The 18,186-nt window shown below is 31.9% G+C and overlaps 1 protein-coding gene across 1 annotated transcript in view; it reads right to left on the bottom strand.

Annotated features, from left to right (window-relative positions):
- Nucleotides 1–7,994: 7,994 nt before the first annotated feature.
- The window catches only part of LOC139493468 (protein mono-ADP-ribosyltransferase PARP14-like), a 59,956-nt gene continuing 49,764 nt past the window's right edge, over nucleotides 7,995–18,186 (bottom strand). Inside the window, exons 17-23 of the mRNA XM_071281874.1 lie at nucleotides 17,211–17,444; nucleotides 15,929–16,173; nucleotides 13,524–13,938; nucleotides 12,726–12,877; nucleotides 12,063–12,240; nucleotides 8,810–10,219; nucleotides 7,995–8,614 (exon numbers count right to left, since the gene is read on the bottom strand). Of these exons, the coding sequence (XP_071137975.1) occupies nucleotides 9,930–10,219; nucleotides 12,063–12,240; nucleotides 12,726–12,877; nucleotides 13,524–13,938; nucleotides 15,929–16,173; nucleotides 17,211–17,444 (1,514 nt within the window). The 3' untranslated portion in view covers nucleotides 7,995–8,614; nucleotides 8,810–9,929. The remainder of the gene's footprint in view (nucleotides 8,615–8,809; nucleotides 10,220–12,062; nucleotides 12,241–12,725; nucleotides 12,878–13,523; nucleotides 13,939–15,928; nucleotides 16,174–17,210; nucleotides 17,445–18,186) is intronic.

The raw sequence follows: 18,186 nt of genomic DNA, 5'->3' as shown, positions 1-18,186 counted from the left end.
TTGATACACTACAGCACCAATCGCTTAGTCTCATGTCCAGCGCTCTATCATACATATAGTGTCCCATATTACTTATTTTAACCATAGTGTTTTATTCATTTCCTTATGCAATGCATGTATAAATATTATTCATAAATGAAATAAATTGTGTTTACCCGTCATATATTGGTGTATTTATATCATAATCTTATGACTTATGAATTATTTAGATACTTTTATAAATGAATATGCCATTGTTTTGTCATTAGGTGAATTTATTGAATTGAAATGAAAAATAGTAAATCACAAACACAAATAAATCTTATTAATCGATATATATGTTTATCTTATACATGTTTTCGGTTGGATTATCTGTTATGTCTTACATTGTACATAATTATCGTTTCAGTTAGTCAAAATTATAAAATTGCATTTCCGTACCATTATTGTCATGAAAATTGTTTTTGACGAGTATTGTAAAAATATTGTATAGAGTTCGAGATTGCATGTTAGTTACGTAAGCGCGTCACTGTTTTACTTATCCTGTGGTGTTTATCGTTGATGGAATATGTTCGTTGTTGTCCTGCGCGGTTTGCATGTTATGTCGACTGTTATATTATATTTTTGTGCGTTTCTCTGTGATGAAAATTCTTGCGTGTGTTGTGCTGTATTTATACCACGTAGTGTTGTCTTAACAGCGATATTTTTTTGACATTGTCATAAAGCGGGATGTTTGGCTAGCCATTAAACCAGATTCAACTCACCATTTATTCTTAAAATTTCACGTAACAAGTCAGGAGTATGGCAGTTGTTATAAAATAGTTCCTTTCTATATGTATGTTGGCGTTTGTTTTTGTTTCACTTCAGTGTTCCTGTTGTTCCTTTGCTTTTCTCTTATAGTTGATGTGTTTCTCTCAGTTTAAGCTCATAACCCGGATTAGTTTTCTATCAATCGATCAGTGACTTTTGAACTCTTGTATACTGCTAATTAATGCCTTTATTTATTGATTGCATTATGATGAAACTTTTTCATTTTACAATACTGACAACTTCTCTTGGGAAACATAACATAATTTTTTATGATCGATCAACATAAAGGTAATGTACGTGTAATGCAGGGTTTGGCTATAGCTGATGGTTTAACAGCACTTAGCCTATTTACTTACGGTATGGAGCCAATTTGCAATTCGTTCTATTCTAAAATTGGTATACCTGGTTCTTCTTCAACAGTTTCTAATTGTTTTCATCATAACAACATAGAAACAATCACATCAATTTTAGAAACACAAAATCTTGTACACCTGAAATATCCATGTTGCGTTGTGCATTATTGTTTGAGTCAGATGTCGGCAAACTTCCACCTCGTGTCCATTCTACTAACGGCTTTACTTGGGATTCAAAAGATATTAGCTATATAGCATTTCCAATATGGAACAGAGTCCACATAACAAATCGGAAGTGCGCCATTCTCTGTGGTTTTTACTTTTTGTTTTCTATGACTTTAAATATCCCACCAAGGATGTTTGTAGTGAGTATCGAGTCTGAGAATGGATCGAGATACATGTTTTGTGTCTCAACCACAATCATCACTTGAAAACTATGTTCTAACTATTTATCCAATCTTGTTCTCCGTTTTGCTGACATTAGCGATAGCAATGATGGTATCATCTGCATGTTACATTGTAATAACTCTATGTCGTCGGAAGAAGGTCACAGGTCATTCTTCAATCTCCAAACGTTAAAAAAGTCATGCGTATTAATTCTGTCTGTAGTGATGATTTTTCTATTGTCAGAACTTCCTCGACTTTTCATTTACAGGACTGTTTTCATAACTTTTATATTTGAGTCACGAAATGAAAACATAGCATCAACAAAAGCTTATAAGGAAATAGAATTTGGAATGCTGGCGTGTCATCGGAAAGTTCAAGATCAGTTTATATCCGAATACAATATTAAAAAGGAGATGTCTTCATGTGTCCGAGTAGCGAATAGCTCTGATATGCAGTTTGAAATTGAATCTTACGTGGAGTATTCAAGCGAATGGTCAAGTTATATGTGGTTAATATTAGAAGGAATCGAAGATAAAATCAAGAAAAATTATTATGACCTAGTAAGTAATGCGGGACAGTTGACAGACGCATTACTTGAAAGCAGCTCAAGAAGGGCAATAAGAAATTTCTATACTACCTTGTTTTGCAACCAACTGAGTGAAGATGATGTATATTGGATTGATATATATTATGAAAGCAGACACATTGATTGCGAAGTGAGCATATTTCGTTCGTTGTTCCACATTTTACCATTTGTAATTCTTGGATCTTCTCCTTATGCTGAGCCAATGAACTATATACTGAACATTATCTGGGGTAATATAAACATTAGTCTTGATCATTTGAAACTGTTAATGGAAGTTTTAAAAATTTCCATGATCATTGGTTGTGTGTCTAACTTCATAATCTATATGATTATGAGTGAAAAACTTAGATTAGCATTAAAAAGGAGATTCAGGTTTTTTTTAGATATCCGCAAAGTCGAAATGATGCATGAAGCTAGAACACAAGCAAGTAACACTATCATGCATAATTGAACATTGAAAAATAGAACAATCAACATGCTTTTGTTTGTTTTTTCAAGTCACAAATACTCTACATGGTACCATTGTACGCCGTTCGATAGCCTTTGTTTAATTATCTACTAACCACATCTATTTGAATAAAACACTGAGCTCACGCACAATCTGTTTTTGACATGTTTTTGTCTTAGGTTCTGTCATGAATTTAAGGTCCTCGATGCTCTTCAACTTTATACTTGTTTGGCTTTCTAACTATTTTGATCTGAGCGTCACTGATGAGTCTTATGTAAATGAATCGCGCGTCTAGCGTATCAAATTATTAGCCTGGTACCTTTGATAATTATTTGTTATCTATCTGCAAGACCAACGTGAAATAAGAAAACTTAATCTAGCAGGGTTATAAGAAACTTCCCAAAATATACAAATGTATATAAGTAAGAAACAGATCACGAAATTTTACACATGTATATTATGATTGAAAAATCATTTTTGATTTTTATATACTGCAATATAATCAAGCTATTTCTTACTAAAAGATAACATTCTGTTAGAAAATAAAGAATATTTATTTACAAACCTTTTTGATTAATAGCTTTCTCTTTTTAATAATCTTTTGATTTTCAAATATTTGGGCCTAGAGCATCACTAAGGCGGCATTGCTTATCGACATGTGAATATGGTACAGATACTAGTGGACTGATAGTCCCAGAGGGTACCATCAGCCCACGGTAGTCAGTACTGCTTCGGTACTGTCATTAAATACGCAGGTTTAGGTAGCTATGAAACCAAATTTAATTGACCTTTTTCTTAGTAATTGCCTATACCAAGTCAGGAATATGACATTTACATTCGTTCCCTTAGTTAAAAAGTATACGTTTGATTTTGTCAGTTTGTTGTCAGTTTTGTGGACTTTTTCCCTTTTGGAATTTACTTTGATTTCGGTATTTTGATATTTTTTTACATCTTTAGATACCAGTGAAGTCGTAGTAACTGTTTTTAACAGAGCGCGTTTTATTCCCGATTGTGACATTTTGACTGAGTGAGACTTGGCATTGCGGATGATGCAGTTTATCTTGACAAGGTTTATGCCATTTTTTAACACGCGGTCTCATTCCTCACGAGCCTTGGCGTTTTGATTTAGTATGCTTCCAAAACGGCTTTGTATTGTTGTTGTTCAAAGATGTTTTGGTTCACATATTCATATTCTGCTTTCCTGCGTTATTTCTTGCATTCCTGTTGGTAAGGAGCTGTAGTTGGACCATGTGATTAATTTGTTTTCCTGGCTTTTAACGATACTATGAACCTCTGTATTTTCTTCAACATTTTTTCTCTCTTTATGTTTTATCATGTGATGTTGTATCTCGATCTTATTTCTTATTTCGTGTACCTAAGATCCTTGTTGACGTTTTTCTTTGACCGTTTCCCAATGGTGTTTTAGGGTAACTGTATTTTAAGTCTATGTTAATATGATTCAATTTTGCTTTCCTATACATGTCATATATTTACCATTGTCTTGGCCGGATTTTTTGGGGTGGACTTTGTTTCAAGGTCGGTGACAATAATACCATGGTCCGTTGTTTGAAGATTTACCCATAGTTGGGTTTGTTACAAATGCGAGATCTCGGAGATTACCTTCACGGGTTGGTAGCTATTGTCTCTTTTCAATCTATTTAAATATATTGTACTGCCACCTTAATTGTCCATTATAGAGACAATAACCGTGCCATTTAACGACTTTAGAATAGAATTACATTTCAACAGGATGTTAATCAAAAGTAAATATCTAAGTTATAGTAGACATATATACACATGTATAAATATTCCTATTAATAAAAATTATCAAAAAAGAAATCTCTAAATCCCAGTAAGTTTGCTGAAGCGTAAAAAGAAGAGTAAAATATATCTAAGTTTATTCACTTTTTGCTATGCCTTCCGACTTCAAAGGCCAACAGTTTTTATTGTTCAAAGTGTAAATTTTTTTGAAAATAAACCCAAATTTTTGTAATTTTTTTCAGACTTTATAAACCTTCTAAACAGAGAGTTGATATCCCAGAGTTATGTCAAAGAACATCTCATCTTTTTCATTAAAAAGAGTTCATTAAAAGATACAGACATTGTTGATAAATATTCCGTATCAACTAAACAAAGACATGATGGTCTTGAAACATATATTTCAGGTACTGATATGTTTTTGTAATCTTAATTTAGTGTTATGTATGTCTTTGTATATTTTTGACCTTTACTGTTTATTCCATTTTTGGTAATATTCTTTTGGCGTGACTTGGTATTTATACACTCCAGTGTTATTGTACTAAGGCCATTTATGTTAGTCTAACCTTTCATTTTTGCGTTTGTTTATTGAATAGATTGTCTTTATAACATTCTATATTTTTAATGACATAGCTATTTGTTTTTATGGTGAATGCCATGGACAATAGATTGAACACAGCCATAGAAGTAAAAAAATAGCAGTTTTTTCTGACATTTTTATTAAAATATTACATCTGGTAAAGCTTAAATATATCTAGGAAATAATATAAATGTATATATAAATCAGTCAAGACAATAACTATGGCGATATTTTCTTTTCAAATTATTATGTTTTTGCATACAACTGAAATTAAGTAACAATTTGATTACTCTGTTATTATCAACACTGTAAAACTATTATAAACATGTTAGCTGTACTCAACATTTAAAAGATAAATTATTTATTTTATCATTCAAAGTTAATATTTCCTTCAGAGTGTTGTGTAATTTAACATTCCATCAACATGACCAAGCAATTTGAATATTGTGTATACTTTTTGAGAATTAAATTCAGAAACATTGTATAAATAAAGAACCAAATAAATATAAATTTATACATTTGTTTTTTGAGTTCCAACCTTACCTGAAATACATGTTAGTGAACATTTATGAACTAAAGAATTACAACTAATGGATAATGGCTGATAAGAGAGCTATTCACTAAAAAATAATAATTTACCAATCTACATTTATGTCTGTATATCATCCATACATGTCTTTTTCAATTTTCAAAATCAATTGTAATCCATTAGCAAACCTAATTATTTTACAACTATTCTATAATGCATAATTGCCAAAGAGACTGCTATTCACCAACAACCATTACAAATGACTTTCCCAACATAAATAAGAAGATATCTAACACTTCTTATGACTTAACAAGAATGTGTCCTCAGTACACGAATGCCCCACTCGCACTATCATTTTCCATGTTCAGTGGACCGTGAAATTGGGGTAAAAACTCTAATTTGGCATTAAAATTAGAAAGATCATATCATAGGGAACATGTGTACTAAGTTTGAAGTCGATTGGACTTCAAATTCATCAAAAACTACCTTGACCAAAAACTTTAACCTGAAGCGGGACAGACGGACGGAAGAACGGACGCACAGACCAGAAAATATAATGCCCCTCTACTATCGTAGGTGGGGCATAAAAAAACACCAACAAACAGACAAAGACATAGAAGTCAACGGAAAAAGACCAAATCATTTACAATAGTTAAGGACAAGAACATTCCAAATGGACAAACAAATTCTATAATCTGAATATATAAAATATGATTTTATTAACGATAATTTTTGTGTGTTTTATATTGTTTTGTTATAACTGCTTACAAGTACATAATATTTCTGATGTATTATTGACTTGGACTTCTGTGTAAAATTTGAACTTAATTTCATCACTTATCAAAGATGAATCTAGTATATATGCAATGATTTGGAGCATAATTGTGGTCTTATGGACAATTCACAGATTCTAAACAAATACATTTTTATTTGTCATGCTGAATAGTAAATGGGGCCTTCATTTTAAATAAATATTATGGCTATCTTCACAAAAAAAATACAAGGGGGTTCTTGCTGAAATGTAAATTTCTAGTTCTTAGGTAAAAAGATTACCAAGATCTATTTTACAGTAAATCTACACCATTAATGTAAACTAAATTCTTCAGTACATGATCTATTTTAGATGTTATTTATTTCCATACAGATGTGTACTTCCGAATTATTGTTCAACATTTGTTCTAGAAATGATAATATATCATGACATTTGATATCGTTGCATTCAAAATTGTGTTTATCTTTACTCTGTGCATTTTTTACATTATATTAATATCAATTATAACATTTTCAGGTCAAACATTGGCGTACATGACCATCATGCTGATGAACTCTGCTTCATAATGACCCAATCCAATTCTATCCAATTCTAGATTAATGAAGTAAATCCCCTACCCCTTTAACATGTTTAAATTCCTTAATTCATTAGTGTAGTCACAAAATGAAATTCAGTTTTAAGTAATATCTGTAAATCAATAAACATCTGGTGAAATATAATAAATTAGTAAATTCAAATGCTACCTATCATTTTAACTTGAATAACATATTAATTAAGATACAATGATTTTACTAAATATCCAGTTATTAAAAACCATCACATATTGCTGTCAGACAAAAGATTTTTAACATTTTCTTTACTGAAAACCAGAATTCAAATCAATATAATAGTCAAAACACACAAACTGCTACCTCTGCTAAACTTTGAAAGAATTAAATTGTAAAGCCTTCTTTTTGTTATTTCATAAATAACAGATTTGCTTTTGGTAAAATACCTGTTAGAACTGTATAAGTCAAAAGTAAGGGTCCAGTTAAAGAATGGGAAGGAAAATAGATGAAGGATTTCATATGTATTATCATAATTTATCACAATTGGAATTCATAAATCAAAGAGCAGAATGCTCTGAGGGATACGATTGCCATATAGTTTTCATTGACACATGTATAGCAGTTCTGCCAACTTTTCATTAAGCAAATTCGTGAGATTTGGCCAAAATAGAAAAGATCAAAGAGGAAAAAATTGATCCAAGGATACTGCTGCAAAAAAGCATGAACATGTGTGAGTCTCACGCATTTTTGGCAGCCCTGGCCTTGATAGTCCAAATAATTATGACGTCTTGAAAGGCTATTATATATTTTTTTTTATTTGAAGCCTTACTTCGATGTCGAAGTAAGGCTTCAAAGAAAAAAAATATAATAGCCTTCCAAGACGTCATAATTATTTGGACTATGGCCTTGAAGGCACAAAACTTTGCTCAGTGCTTGGAGCACAAAAAACATGCTCGAAACAAGAAATCAAGCAATTTCATTGGTTGATTTTCGAGTACGAGTACAAAAAAACTTACTCGAAAGTTTTATGACCGCAAGGCCTGGTACAGCTGGATAGTATTATTGTCAAAACTAATTCAACGGCACATACAAAGGTAATATAAATCTGAATAGTCACTCAACTTTAAAAATAGCTAATCCCAGATACAAGTGTACGAGCAATGTACTTATTGTGTTTTTGTTTTTGTCGATGTCGAAGTAAGGCTTCAAAGAAAAAAAATATAATAGCCTTCCAAGACGTCATAATTATTTGGACTATGGCCTTGAAGGCACAAAACTTTGCTCAGTGCTTGGAGCACAAAAAACATGCTCGAAACAAGAAATCAAGCAATTTCATTGGTTGATTTTCGAGTACGAGTACAAAAAAACTTACTCGAAAGTTTTATGACCGCAAGGCCTGGTACAGCTGGATAGTATTATTGTCAAAACTAATTCAACGGCACATACAAAGGTAATATAAATCTGAATAGTCACTCAACTTTAAAAATAGCTAATCCCAGATACAAGTGTACGAGCAATGTACTTATTGTGTTTTGTTTGTGTGCTATCAATTCCAAGTTTACTTTCCACAGCAGTCACTGAGAGAGAGAGAGAAGGTATTTCATTTCATAGTTCAAGATTACTCTGATGTCCGACGGTTGATTTGCCAGACAAGCTGGGACCGTGGGGGACTTTTATGCAAGTAAACTTAAATTTCAAACTTAAATAGTCCCAGTCCCATATATTATATCAAGTATTATTGGATGCCGAATTGAATTTTAAATAGGTGCCGATTTGACTAGATGCCGATTTAACCAGGTGGCGATTTGACTTTTTCTATGGGTGCCGATTTGACCAGGTGCCGATTTGACTTGTACCCAGTAATCTTGGGACTATTCACTTCGTATCTTATCACCGTTAATTCTAGGAGGAACCCCATTTCCCAGTCCCATATATTATATCAAATATTATTGGATGCCGAATTAACTTTTAAAAAGGTGCCGATTTGACTAGATGCCGATTTAACCAAGTGCCGATTTGACTTTTTCTATGGGTGCCGATTTGACTTGTACCCAGTAACCTCGGACTATTCACTTCGTATCTTATCACCGTTAATTCTAGGAGGAACCCCATTTCTAACTCTTTAATTATTAATTTCCTTTGGGTCAGTGGGCATGAATCCTTCCGTACACACTCCTCTGTTTAAATTGAGATCGTTCTTAATATAATACGACGTTTATCGACATCTAACGAGTTAATTTTTTCTTGACGATTTTGACGGGAAATACTTCTGAAAGGGAGACAACTCGAAACGATAATATGGAAGACTCCATTTCGGCTAAAGGGGTGTTATAGGTAAAATTTCATTGATTTTAATTTAAATGATGCATATGATTTTAAATTATGCAACAACACTATTAAACCCTCAATAGCAGGCAGACATGGAAAGAATCCAATGAGTTTCAAATTAATTAATAAGCGGGGAATCCAGAACAACCACTCAATCTGATACCCCTTGAAATCAAGAAAACTATACGCATGCGCATTAATACATAAACAAACCCCCGACTTGCGATTTGGAACAAGAACGTTTATTTAATTTATGATATGATGAATGAGTCTCAATTTCTTTATGAGAGTACAGTATCAGTTTCAAAATGGTAAAATATAGAAAACTCCACTTCAGTTCTTAAATGACAGAAATAGATTTTTCGGAATTCAGAGAACTCTCGCATTTTATATATTAAAACTGGGAATTCCCTCTGACGTGTTTCTAAATTTATAAAAATACTAAATATAAATACTGCTTAATTCTGATTTTCCGTGTTGTTTTAAACACGCATATAAGTCAAGGGAATTATCAAACATGAAGATTATGAGAAGAACATGACAGGAAAGTTGTTTATGTTCAATCCTTTTGCTTGTTTTTACCTTTTAAAGCAAGACAATCATAAGAATCTGAGATGTTGCTGAATATTTAGAATAAAACGGTTGACGTGAGGGAATGAGCCCCGAGTCAACGGTAAAAGTCTACAGATTGCTTAAAAGCAATCGTATCCCAAAAACACCATCATTTGTTACAACAAATACATATATATCTTAAACACAACCATTAAAATACAGTCAATGCTTTAAGCAGATTACAAATAGTGAACTAAAATGTTCTACTGGAATACATTCTTTCTTTATGAGATAGAAAGCTAAAGTTTCTTGAAGGTAACAAGATACTCAGGAAATGCCTGTGAATCATGGAATATAATAAACATTGCAGGAGTTGCCATATTATCAGTGACAGTATCATACAGGATATGACTTCCTGCAGCCTTTGGAGGAGGAACTTTGACATTTTGATTTCCCTGTGCATACTCTCCTACTAAAACACGACATAAAAACATTCTTTTGTGTTTGTTTTCATCTGGTACAGAGTAGGTGTCACGAATGGAGTAAGCTACTTCCACAGCAAAGTATACTCCAAGTCCATATGCTGTTACTGTAGATAAAAAGGAAAACAGATCATAAATCTATGATTAAAGCATTCATTTTAATGACATTGCAACATACTTCATATGTTGCAGTGTCAAGATCATTCTCGATCTTTAAAGTAACAAAATGTCAAACAACAGCTATACAAAACATATAGCTTATAACTCTGTTTTCTGCTACATCTATCTCATAGTAATTATACTGTGATAAGTCACTGGTATATAAAGACTAGGGGATATGGACAATATCAAATAAATCATTAAACCATTAAACTTTTGAAGGAATATGCCACCTATTTATCTCAGATCTCTGCATTGATTTTGTCAATAAATGAATGAGAAAACAGATTCCAATTTGGTAAGATTCAAATGATTTTAGTAAAAAAATTTGTGATAAAGACTTCATTGTGAAACAATAATTCAATTTAACTCTAAATACAATTCAACTCTAAATACAATTCAACTCTAAATACAATTCAACTCTAAATACAATTCAAAGTGAACTATCAAATGCTAGAAAATTAACTTTTTACTTGTTTTACCCTTACAGAACTGAAATGTTTGCAGCAGATCTGCTGCAAACTTGCTGCAGGTCTGCTGCAAACAAAAAGCTTGCAGGAACCCTTTGAATAATGTTTGCAGATGGTTTGCAGCTAGCTGCAAACCTCCTGCAAACATTTCAGCTTTTTGCTGCAAGCTTGCGGCAAGTTTGCAGAAACAAATATGTTTACAGTAAGATTGCAGGAAAAACTAGAATATAAGGGATGTTCGCAGCTAGATTGCAGGAATCTTTGAAAATTTTATATGTTTGCAAGAGCATTGCAAGAAACTACATAAAACGACTGAGCATGTCTATTGGTAACTTCCTGGAAGATAAAGATTTGAAATTTGAAAATGTTGGTGATGTTTGTGTCATGATATATATTCGTGTTCAGGGAGGCATTATAGTTTGGCAATTAACAGATGAGTTTTTAAAGGCATTATTTGTAAGTACATATTCATCGTAGAATGTAAACTTATAAAATTCCTTCCATTCACAGATATCTGCATGAAGGTTATAAAAATACATTTTTAAATATGTAACCATGTAATATACAGTGCTCCATCATATGCTTAGAGATTATAACTTACAAAATATATGTAAGTCTAGTTGAATTTTGTGACAATTGTAGTTTAACTATAGCTGCATATAATTATATACATGCGCAAAGTAAATTTCAAATAAAACTTTTTAACTTTAGATTCATGCATGTAATTCATTTGAGAACGTACTTGGAATTAATTTAACTTATTAAAAATGTTAAAAGGTATAGACCTATGCTATGATAGTTTTTCAAATGATAAAGTAATTAAAATATTTTATGAATGGATGTAACATAACTTTTTTAGAATTTGCTGTGTAATATAGATAAAATGATGTGTACACAACATGACATTGGTTAATTGTATAACAGATTGATTTGAATAAAAATGTTTGCCGCAGGTCTGCAGCAAGCACGCAGGAGAAAGATTAATTTGCATAAATATGTTTGCAGCAGGTCTGCGGCAAACACTCATTTGCATATAAATGTTTGCAGCAGGTCTGCAGCAAACACGAAAGAGAAAGATTAATTTGCATAAATATGTTTGCAGCAGGTCTGCAGCAAACACTCATTTGCATATAAATGTTTGCAGCAGGTCTGCAGCAAACACTCATTTGCATGGTAAATTGTTTGCAGCAGACCTGCAGCGTATTTGCAGCAAACACGCCGCAAACATGGACTCTGTGTTCGCTGCAAGTCTGCAGCAAGTTCGCAGCAGACTTGCAGCAAATGTTTGCAGGAGGCTGATTTTTTCAGTAAGGGTACTTACAATTTTTACCACAGTAACTCCTGTTGAATCCATATCGATTTATGCTATCCATGGCATCCTTAGCAAACCCATGCCATAATAATCTTTCATTCTGATGTCCTGGAGTATTTGTAGCATCAACAGATTTCTTTTTTGCAATATATTGTTGGTACAGGGTTTTATTTTGCACTCTTTCAATCTAAAAGACAAAATGTGCAATTACATAAAGTAAAATGCATAAAATGTAAAATCTATTTTAATATGATAGAAGTTAACAGATTAAAGTTAGACCTTCTTAATCAGTGACTTATATTAAAGTAAGTCATTATTTTGTTTGAAATTAATGAAAAAGACATCACCTTTCTGTAGTTGTATGGTAAGTATTACTTTTTATTTCACAGCACTCGCTTCATAATAACAATCTTTCACTTAAGTAATTTGTAAAAATATTTTACCAGCTGACCAGTTTGCGGGAGAAGAATTCAAACTGCAATTTTTGTAAACTGTTATATCTATTGCTATTGTGATACCCCTAAGCCCACTGAATAAGCACAGTAAATTTTTTTTACAGAATTGTCAAGCTTAAAATAACAGTCGATAAAGAGTGTATGTGAATAGTCAGAATCCCCACAACACAATAAAAGCAAAGACAATATCAATATGTCAACATTCATATAAGATTACCTTCACAAACTCTAATTTTTGTCCACGTGCAGTGTCTGTAAATTTCTTAACAACATCTTTGTATTCTTGATCTGTAGATACTAGTGGTACAACTTTTAAGTTTTCTTTCTCGTCCATATGTGTCCATGTAGCTGGTGGCTCAAATGTTTTATCTGACATAAAATTTCTCTTATAATTACTATTTATGATGAACAATTTCTTTTTCTTTTTTTTTAATTAATTATTAATGATCAAAAGAATGTGTATACAAATACTTATTAATATTTTGTGTTTCGATCATTTTCAATGCATACTGTTTTTTTTAAAATCTAGAACTTTTCATCTATTCTCCTATCTTTAGCAGTGTTAAAGAGCAATAAAATTTCCAGACTTTGTATGTCATTTTAGATCATTGTTGACTGACAGATAGATAGATATTCATTGAAATGTACTAGCTGACTATTTCATATAATTAAAATTATAATTTTGAGGTTTTATACTATTTTCCCTCACAACAAGTCTTAATAAAAAAAACCTATATAAAAACTAGCAATTTAATTCCGATTGCTTAAAAGTAAAATCACAAAAATACTGAACTCCAAGGAAAATTTAAAACAGAAAGAAGTCCACCTTATCGAATGGCAAAATCAAAACCTCAAACACATCAAAAGAATGGATAACAACTGTCTTATTCCTGACAGCAGTTTTGATGATAGAATTGTATAAGAACTTGTTTTTACATCTAAATAAGGTCATGTATAAGAACATGTATTAAGAAAACATATACCTCAGAATTTCTAATATAGAATTATAACTCACCAACAAGTTTTGATTTCCTCAAAACCTTAACTCTATCAGTTGGATCATCAGCAGGATATTCTTCATAGGAATCAAAGTCTACAATGTATTTGTTTCCATCGCTATCAAGGAAGAAAGCTTGAGGCTCTTGTTTCATCAATGCTGTTTCAAGTATTACAGTCACATCATCAGGATATTCCTTCAAATCTGTCTTTCCATTATTGTCGTCCATAAAGTACCACTGTGCAATATCTTTAACCAGGGTAGCTTTCTGAATATTCTGTTTGCCTTGTTCTGCTTTCCTAACAATATCATTAACCTTATCCATTGCTGTAGCTACAAACTTGGTCATTCCTTTTATTGTTATTTTTTCATTAGTTTTATCAACATTAACTGTTACTTTGTCTGTATGTTCTAGCTTCTTTGCTTCTGCAATCTGAAATAAATCAACGTTTACTTACTCTAACCAGGTGCTCCAGAGGGCGCAGCTTTATACGAACGCAGTGGTTGAACCCTGAACAGTTGGGACAAATTTGGTCACAATATTCAAGCTTGATACTGTCTAAATTTGGATTGTGATCAATTTTTTGACATAACATAGGTTTTTGTCACAATATAAATGTGGTCAAAGATCTAACAAATCTATTGCACAATACTGTACAATTGAAGATTTCTTCTTTAAACTTTTTGAAAACAAGCAGTGTAAGGGAGTATATACATGTAGTTATCAAAAGTACCAGGATTATAAATTAGTACGCCAGACGAGCGTTTCATCTACATAAGACTCATCAGTGATGCTCATATCAAAATATTTATTAAGCCAAACAAGTAAAAAGTTGAAGAGCATTGGTAATTATGTAATCAAACATTGTATAACAGTATTCTTTAAATTTTAATTGCATTACCTCCCTTGCTTTTAATTTGTCTAAATTGTCCTTTAACCAGAACAACTCTTGTTTTCCCCCTTTTTTGCCCCTAATTGCTTAATGATTTGAGCCATAACCCCCATAACCATCCCTTTGAAGTATGGAAACTTGTGGTATAATTTCAGGGATAATTATACACTTAAACACAAGTTATTGACTGAAAAATACAAAAATGCTTATTTGGGCCCCCTTTTTTACCCCTCATTTATTGAACCCCCCTCCCACCTTGGAGCAAGAACCAGGAAACTCAATTCCACCCTTTGTTTGTAGTAAGAAACCTTGTAGCATCAATTCAGAGAGATCCATTCACTTAAACCCAAGTTATTGCCTGTAATCTAGAAAAATGCTTCTTTTTGGCCCTTTTTTGGCCCTTTATTCCTAAATGTTCAGAGATATTAACCCAAAACTAAATCAAAGCCTTCCCTTTGTTATATGGTACCTTGTGGTACAATGTCAGAGAGATCCATACATAAATTATGGTCCCAAAACTACAAAAATGCTTCTTTTTGGCCCCTTTTTGGCCCTCAATTCCTAGACTGTTTGCCTCATAACCCTTAAAATAAACCTCAATCTTCTACTGTATGGGATGAACATTGCAGTACAATATCAGAGCAATTGAAATACTTATACACAACTTATAGTCCTGAAACTAGATAAATACTTGTTTTGGACCCCTTTGGGCCCTAATTTCCAAACCATTGGAACCATAACCCCCAAAATCAATCCCAACCTTCCTTTTGTGGTTAAAAACTTGTGTTAAAATTTTATTGATTTCTATGTACTTATACTAAAGTTTTTATCTGGAAACCATCCGTCTTCGGATGATGCTGACGATGACGAGGCCGGACAACGACGACGTGATACCAATATACGATCAAAATATTTTTAATTTTAGCAGTCGTATAAAAATACTAGGTTAATTAATTTTGGTTTCTGTTCAGAATGAAATGCTTCTTTTTATAATTCTATTGAGGTGTGAGAAAAGTTAACTTAAGCACATTTTGTATGAAGCACAAAAGCATGACATATTTAAAGTGTGTGCATGATGAATGCTTTTAACAACACAATAAAGATATAAAATGAACCATTCAATTCTTATTATGAACTTAATATAATGCTATAACATTGAAATTAAGACTAGAGTTATTTAATGCTTTCAAGTGTTTTTCCTTACATTATTTTACCATTGTCAAAGAAAATAATATATTAAAGTGCCTTGCTGTTGTTGTAAGCCAATCAAAATTATGGATTCTAATGAAACATACATGTAATGTAATCATTAGGTTTTAAATAAACAGGTTTTGAATGACATAATTTGACTTCAGTTTAAATTTCCCTTGGATGCAATTTTGGAGGAATAAAAACAGTTGATTTTCTAATTTGACTTTTAAACCGCATTAAAACATGGAATACACAGAATTCTGTTTGATTATCTTAAAAAAAACTTTAATTTTGTCTAGTTAAAATTCAATCTACAGGATAAATGTTTGATAGCTTTACCTGATCATTAGTGAAATCTTTTATGATTTTGGCGGAAATTGATTTTTCAATATGATCCTCTACTATTGCTGTTTCTAACAATTTAATGGCACCATCAGCAGCCCTCTGGTCTTTAGAATAGATTACAAAGGTCACCTTGTCATCAATCTTTCTATCTACTAATGCCTGAGCAGCAGAATGCCTTTGACCCAATGCCTGAGCACTGGAACGTCTTTCTTCTGTAGAAACTTTTATCTCTTTTTCGCCTGTTCAAAATTCAAAGATTTGTTAGGGAAAAGATGTTATATACTTTAAAAAAAAACTACAGTACCAGATGAATAAAAAGACAAATGCATCTAAAGCACATCTTAAATTCTGCAAAATTATCCCACAACTTGTTCTGTTTGCTTATATTTATTTCATCAGCTAGTTGCCGACTTTTTCTATTTTTTATTATGCAGTAAAAATGAGGAAGATCAATTACAAAAGACTTTACTAATAAAATTCGTTCGAAAGACATTATCTGAAAAACCACACCACACAAAAGTTTCTAGAATAAACACATATCTTAACAAGGTAGGGAACAATACTTAATAATAAAACACTTGCAATACATGTCCTATGTACAAATGTTTAAAGTTTGTACAATTAACTGTTGTTAGTCTACCAAAAAATAAGGATGACAGAAAATAATCATAGTGTTTGTGGGCTAAGAGTAAACATTGCTTTCATTTTGCAATAATAGCACAATTTCATAGGCAATATTCATAAATGAACAGTATAAGTATCATATACTATAATCAAAATTCAACAGCCTGGTCAAATCTTCATATGGCTAGGAGCAAAACCGTATATATATACAGGATAAAAAGTAAACAAGTTCCAATGTCTACACAGATACCTAAATATGCACAGAATGAAGAAATGATATTCAAATACTATCAAGTTTTCTAAATTTTTATTTTTGTAGTTGACAAAAGATTTGATCTGCTGTTTGGTGTTTTAACACCACTTTTAAGCACCACTTTCGGGCTATATGGTGGTCAGTTTTTATTGGTGGAGGAAGAAAGAGTACCAGGATAAAACCACTAACCCTCAATAGGAAAACTGACAATCCTAGTCAATTAAGATTGGAGTCAAGTGCACCCACTCCAATGGGTTTCGAACTCACAACTTCAGTGTTGACAGACTAGAGATTACAGTAGTAATTACTTAGACCACTCAGCCACCAAGGCCCCCAATTGACAAAACAGTGGCTGTGTGAAATTGATATGACTTTATAACATGGTAGTATGTAAAGTACCTGCAATGTATCCTCCAGAAACCCAGTTGAGAAACCTTCCTACATAACCTTTATTGTTACTAGTACTTTCTACACACTCCTTAATGGCTGCCATGAAATCTGTCATCATCTGCTGTTGGAATATAACCACATGAACTTCTTTGACATGGTGGATTTGTTTACTATTGAATTTTTCCACTGCTTTAAACATCTGTTCTGCTGCTTCTTTAACAGTTATATGACTGTTCGATGTACCTGGGTATGTTATATAATGGTTAAAAAAAATTCATTACACATATTACTGAGTTAACATTGTGATTTTTAGAGCTATCAAAATACTTTGTTGAATAAAAATATTTGAATCAAAATACTTGTAAAACCTTCAAATTCTAAATTCTAACAAGAGTTTTAAGGCGGCTTGTGGGTATAACTCAATTTTTTTTTAATATAGGATTTCACTATATTTTTCTATGAATGAACTTTATCATATACCTAATAGAAAAATGAAATTAAAAAAATGGGGTGACCATTCATTTAAGCTCACAATCAGCCTTGGAAAAAAGCATACATTTTTGTAAAGATACTTATTTTCTGTTGAACTAATAGAAGAAATAGAGGTAATATCGAAATAAAAAAAGAACTAAATTACAGAAATCGCTTATATATTTTACAACAGTTTAGTTTAAGACAACTTAATGAGTTGTTTAGTTTAAGACAACTTAATGAGTTGTTTAGTTTAAGACAACTTAAACTTTAAGTACAGCTTATTTTAAAAAATCAATAAAAAATATAGGTCACCAATGACAAAAGAAGATGTTTCAATTTTAATGCCAAAAAATGGCATTTTTGCATCAAAGAAGATAATTTGGAGCTTTTTCAATGATATACATATTTTAAAAGTCATCTGGGGCCAAAACGAATTTGGTTGATTTTTGTATCATTTCAGAACGTAACAACTACTAGTGTAGTTAATAAAATTTGTAATGAAAAAAATAAT

Source organism: Mytilus edulis, chromosome 10, assembly GCF_963676685.1.
Source record: "Mytilus edulis chromosome 10, xbMytEdul2.2, whole genome shotgun sequence".
NCBI lineage: Eukaryota > Metazoa > Mollusca > Bivalvia > Mytilida > Mytilidae > Mytilus > Mytilus edulis.
The sequence above is the reverse complement of the archived record's forward strand: the minus strand, read 5'-3'. Positions and strand labels throughout refer to the sequence as shown.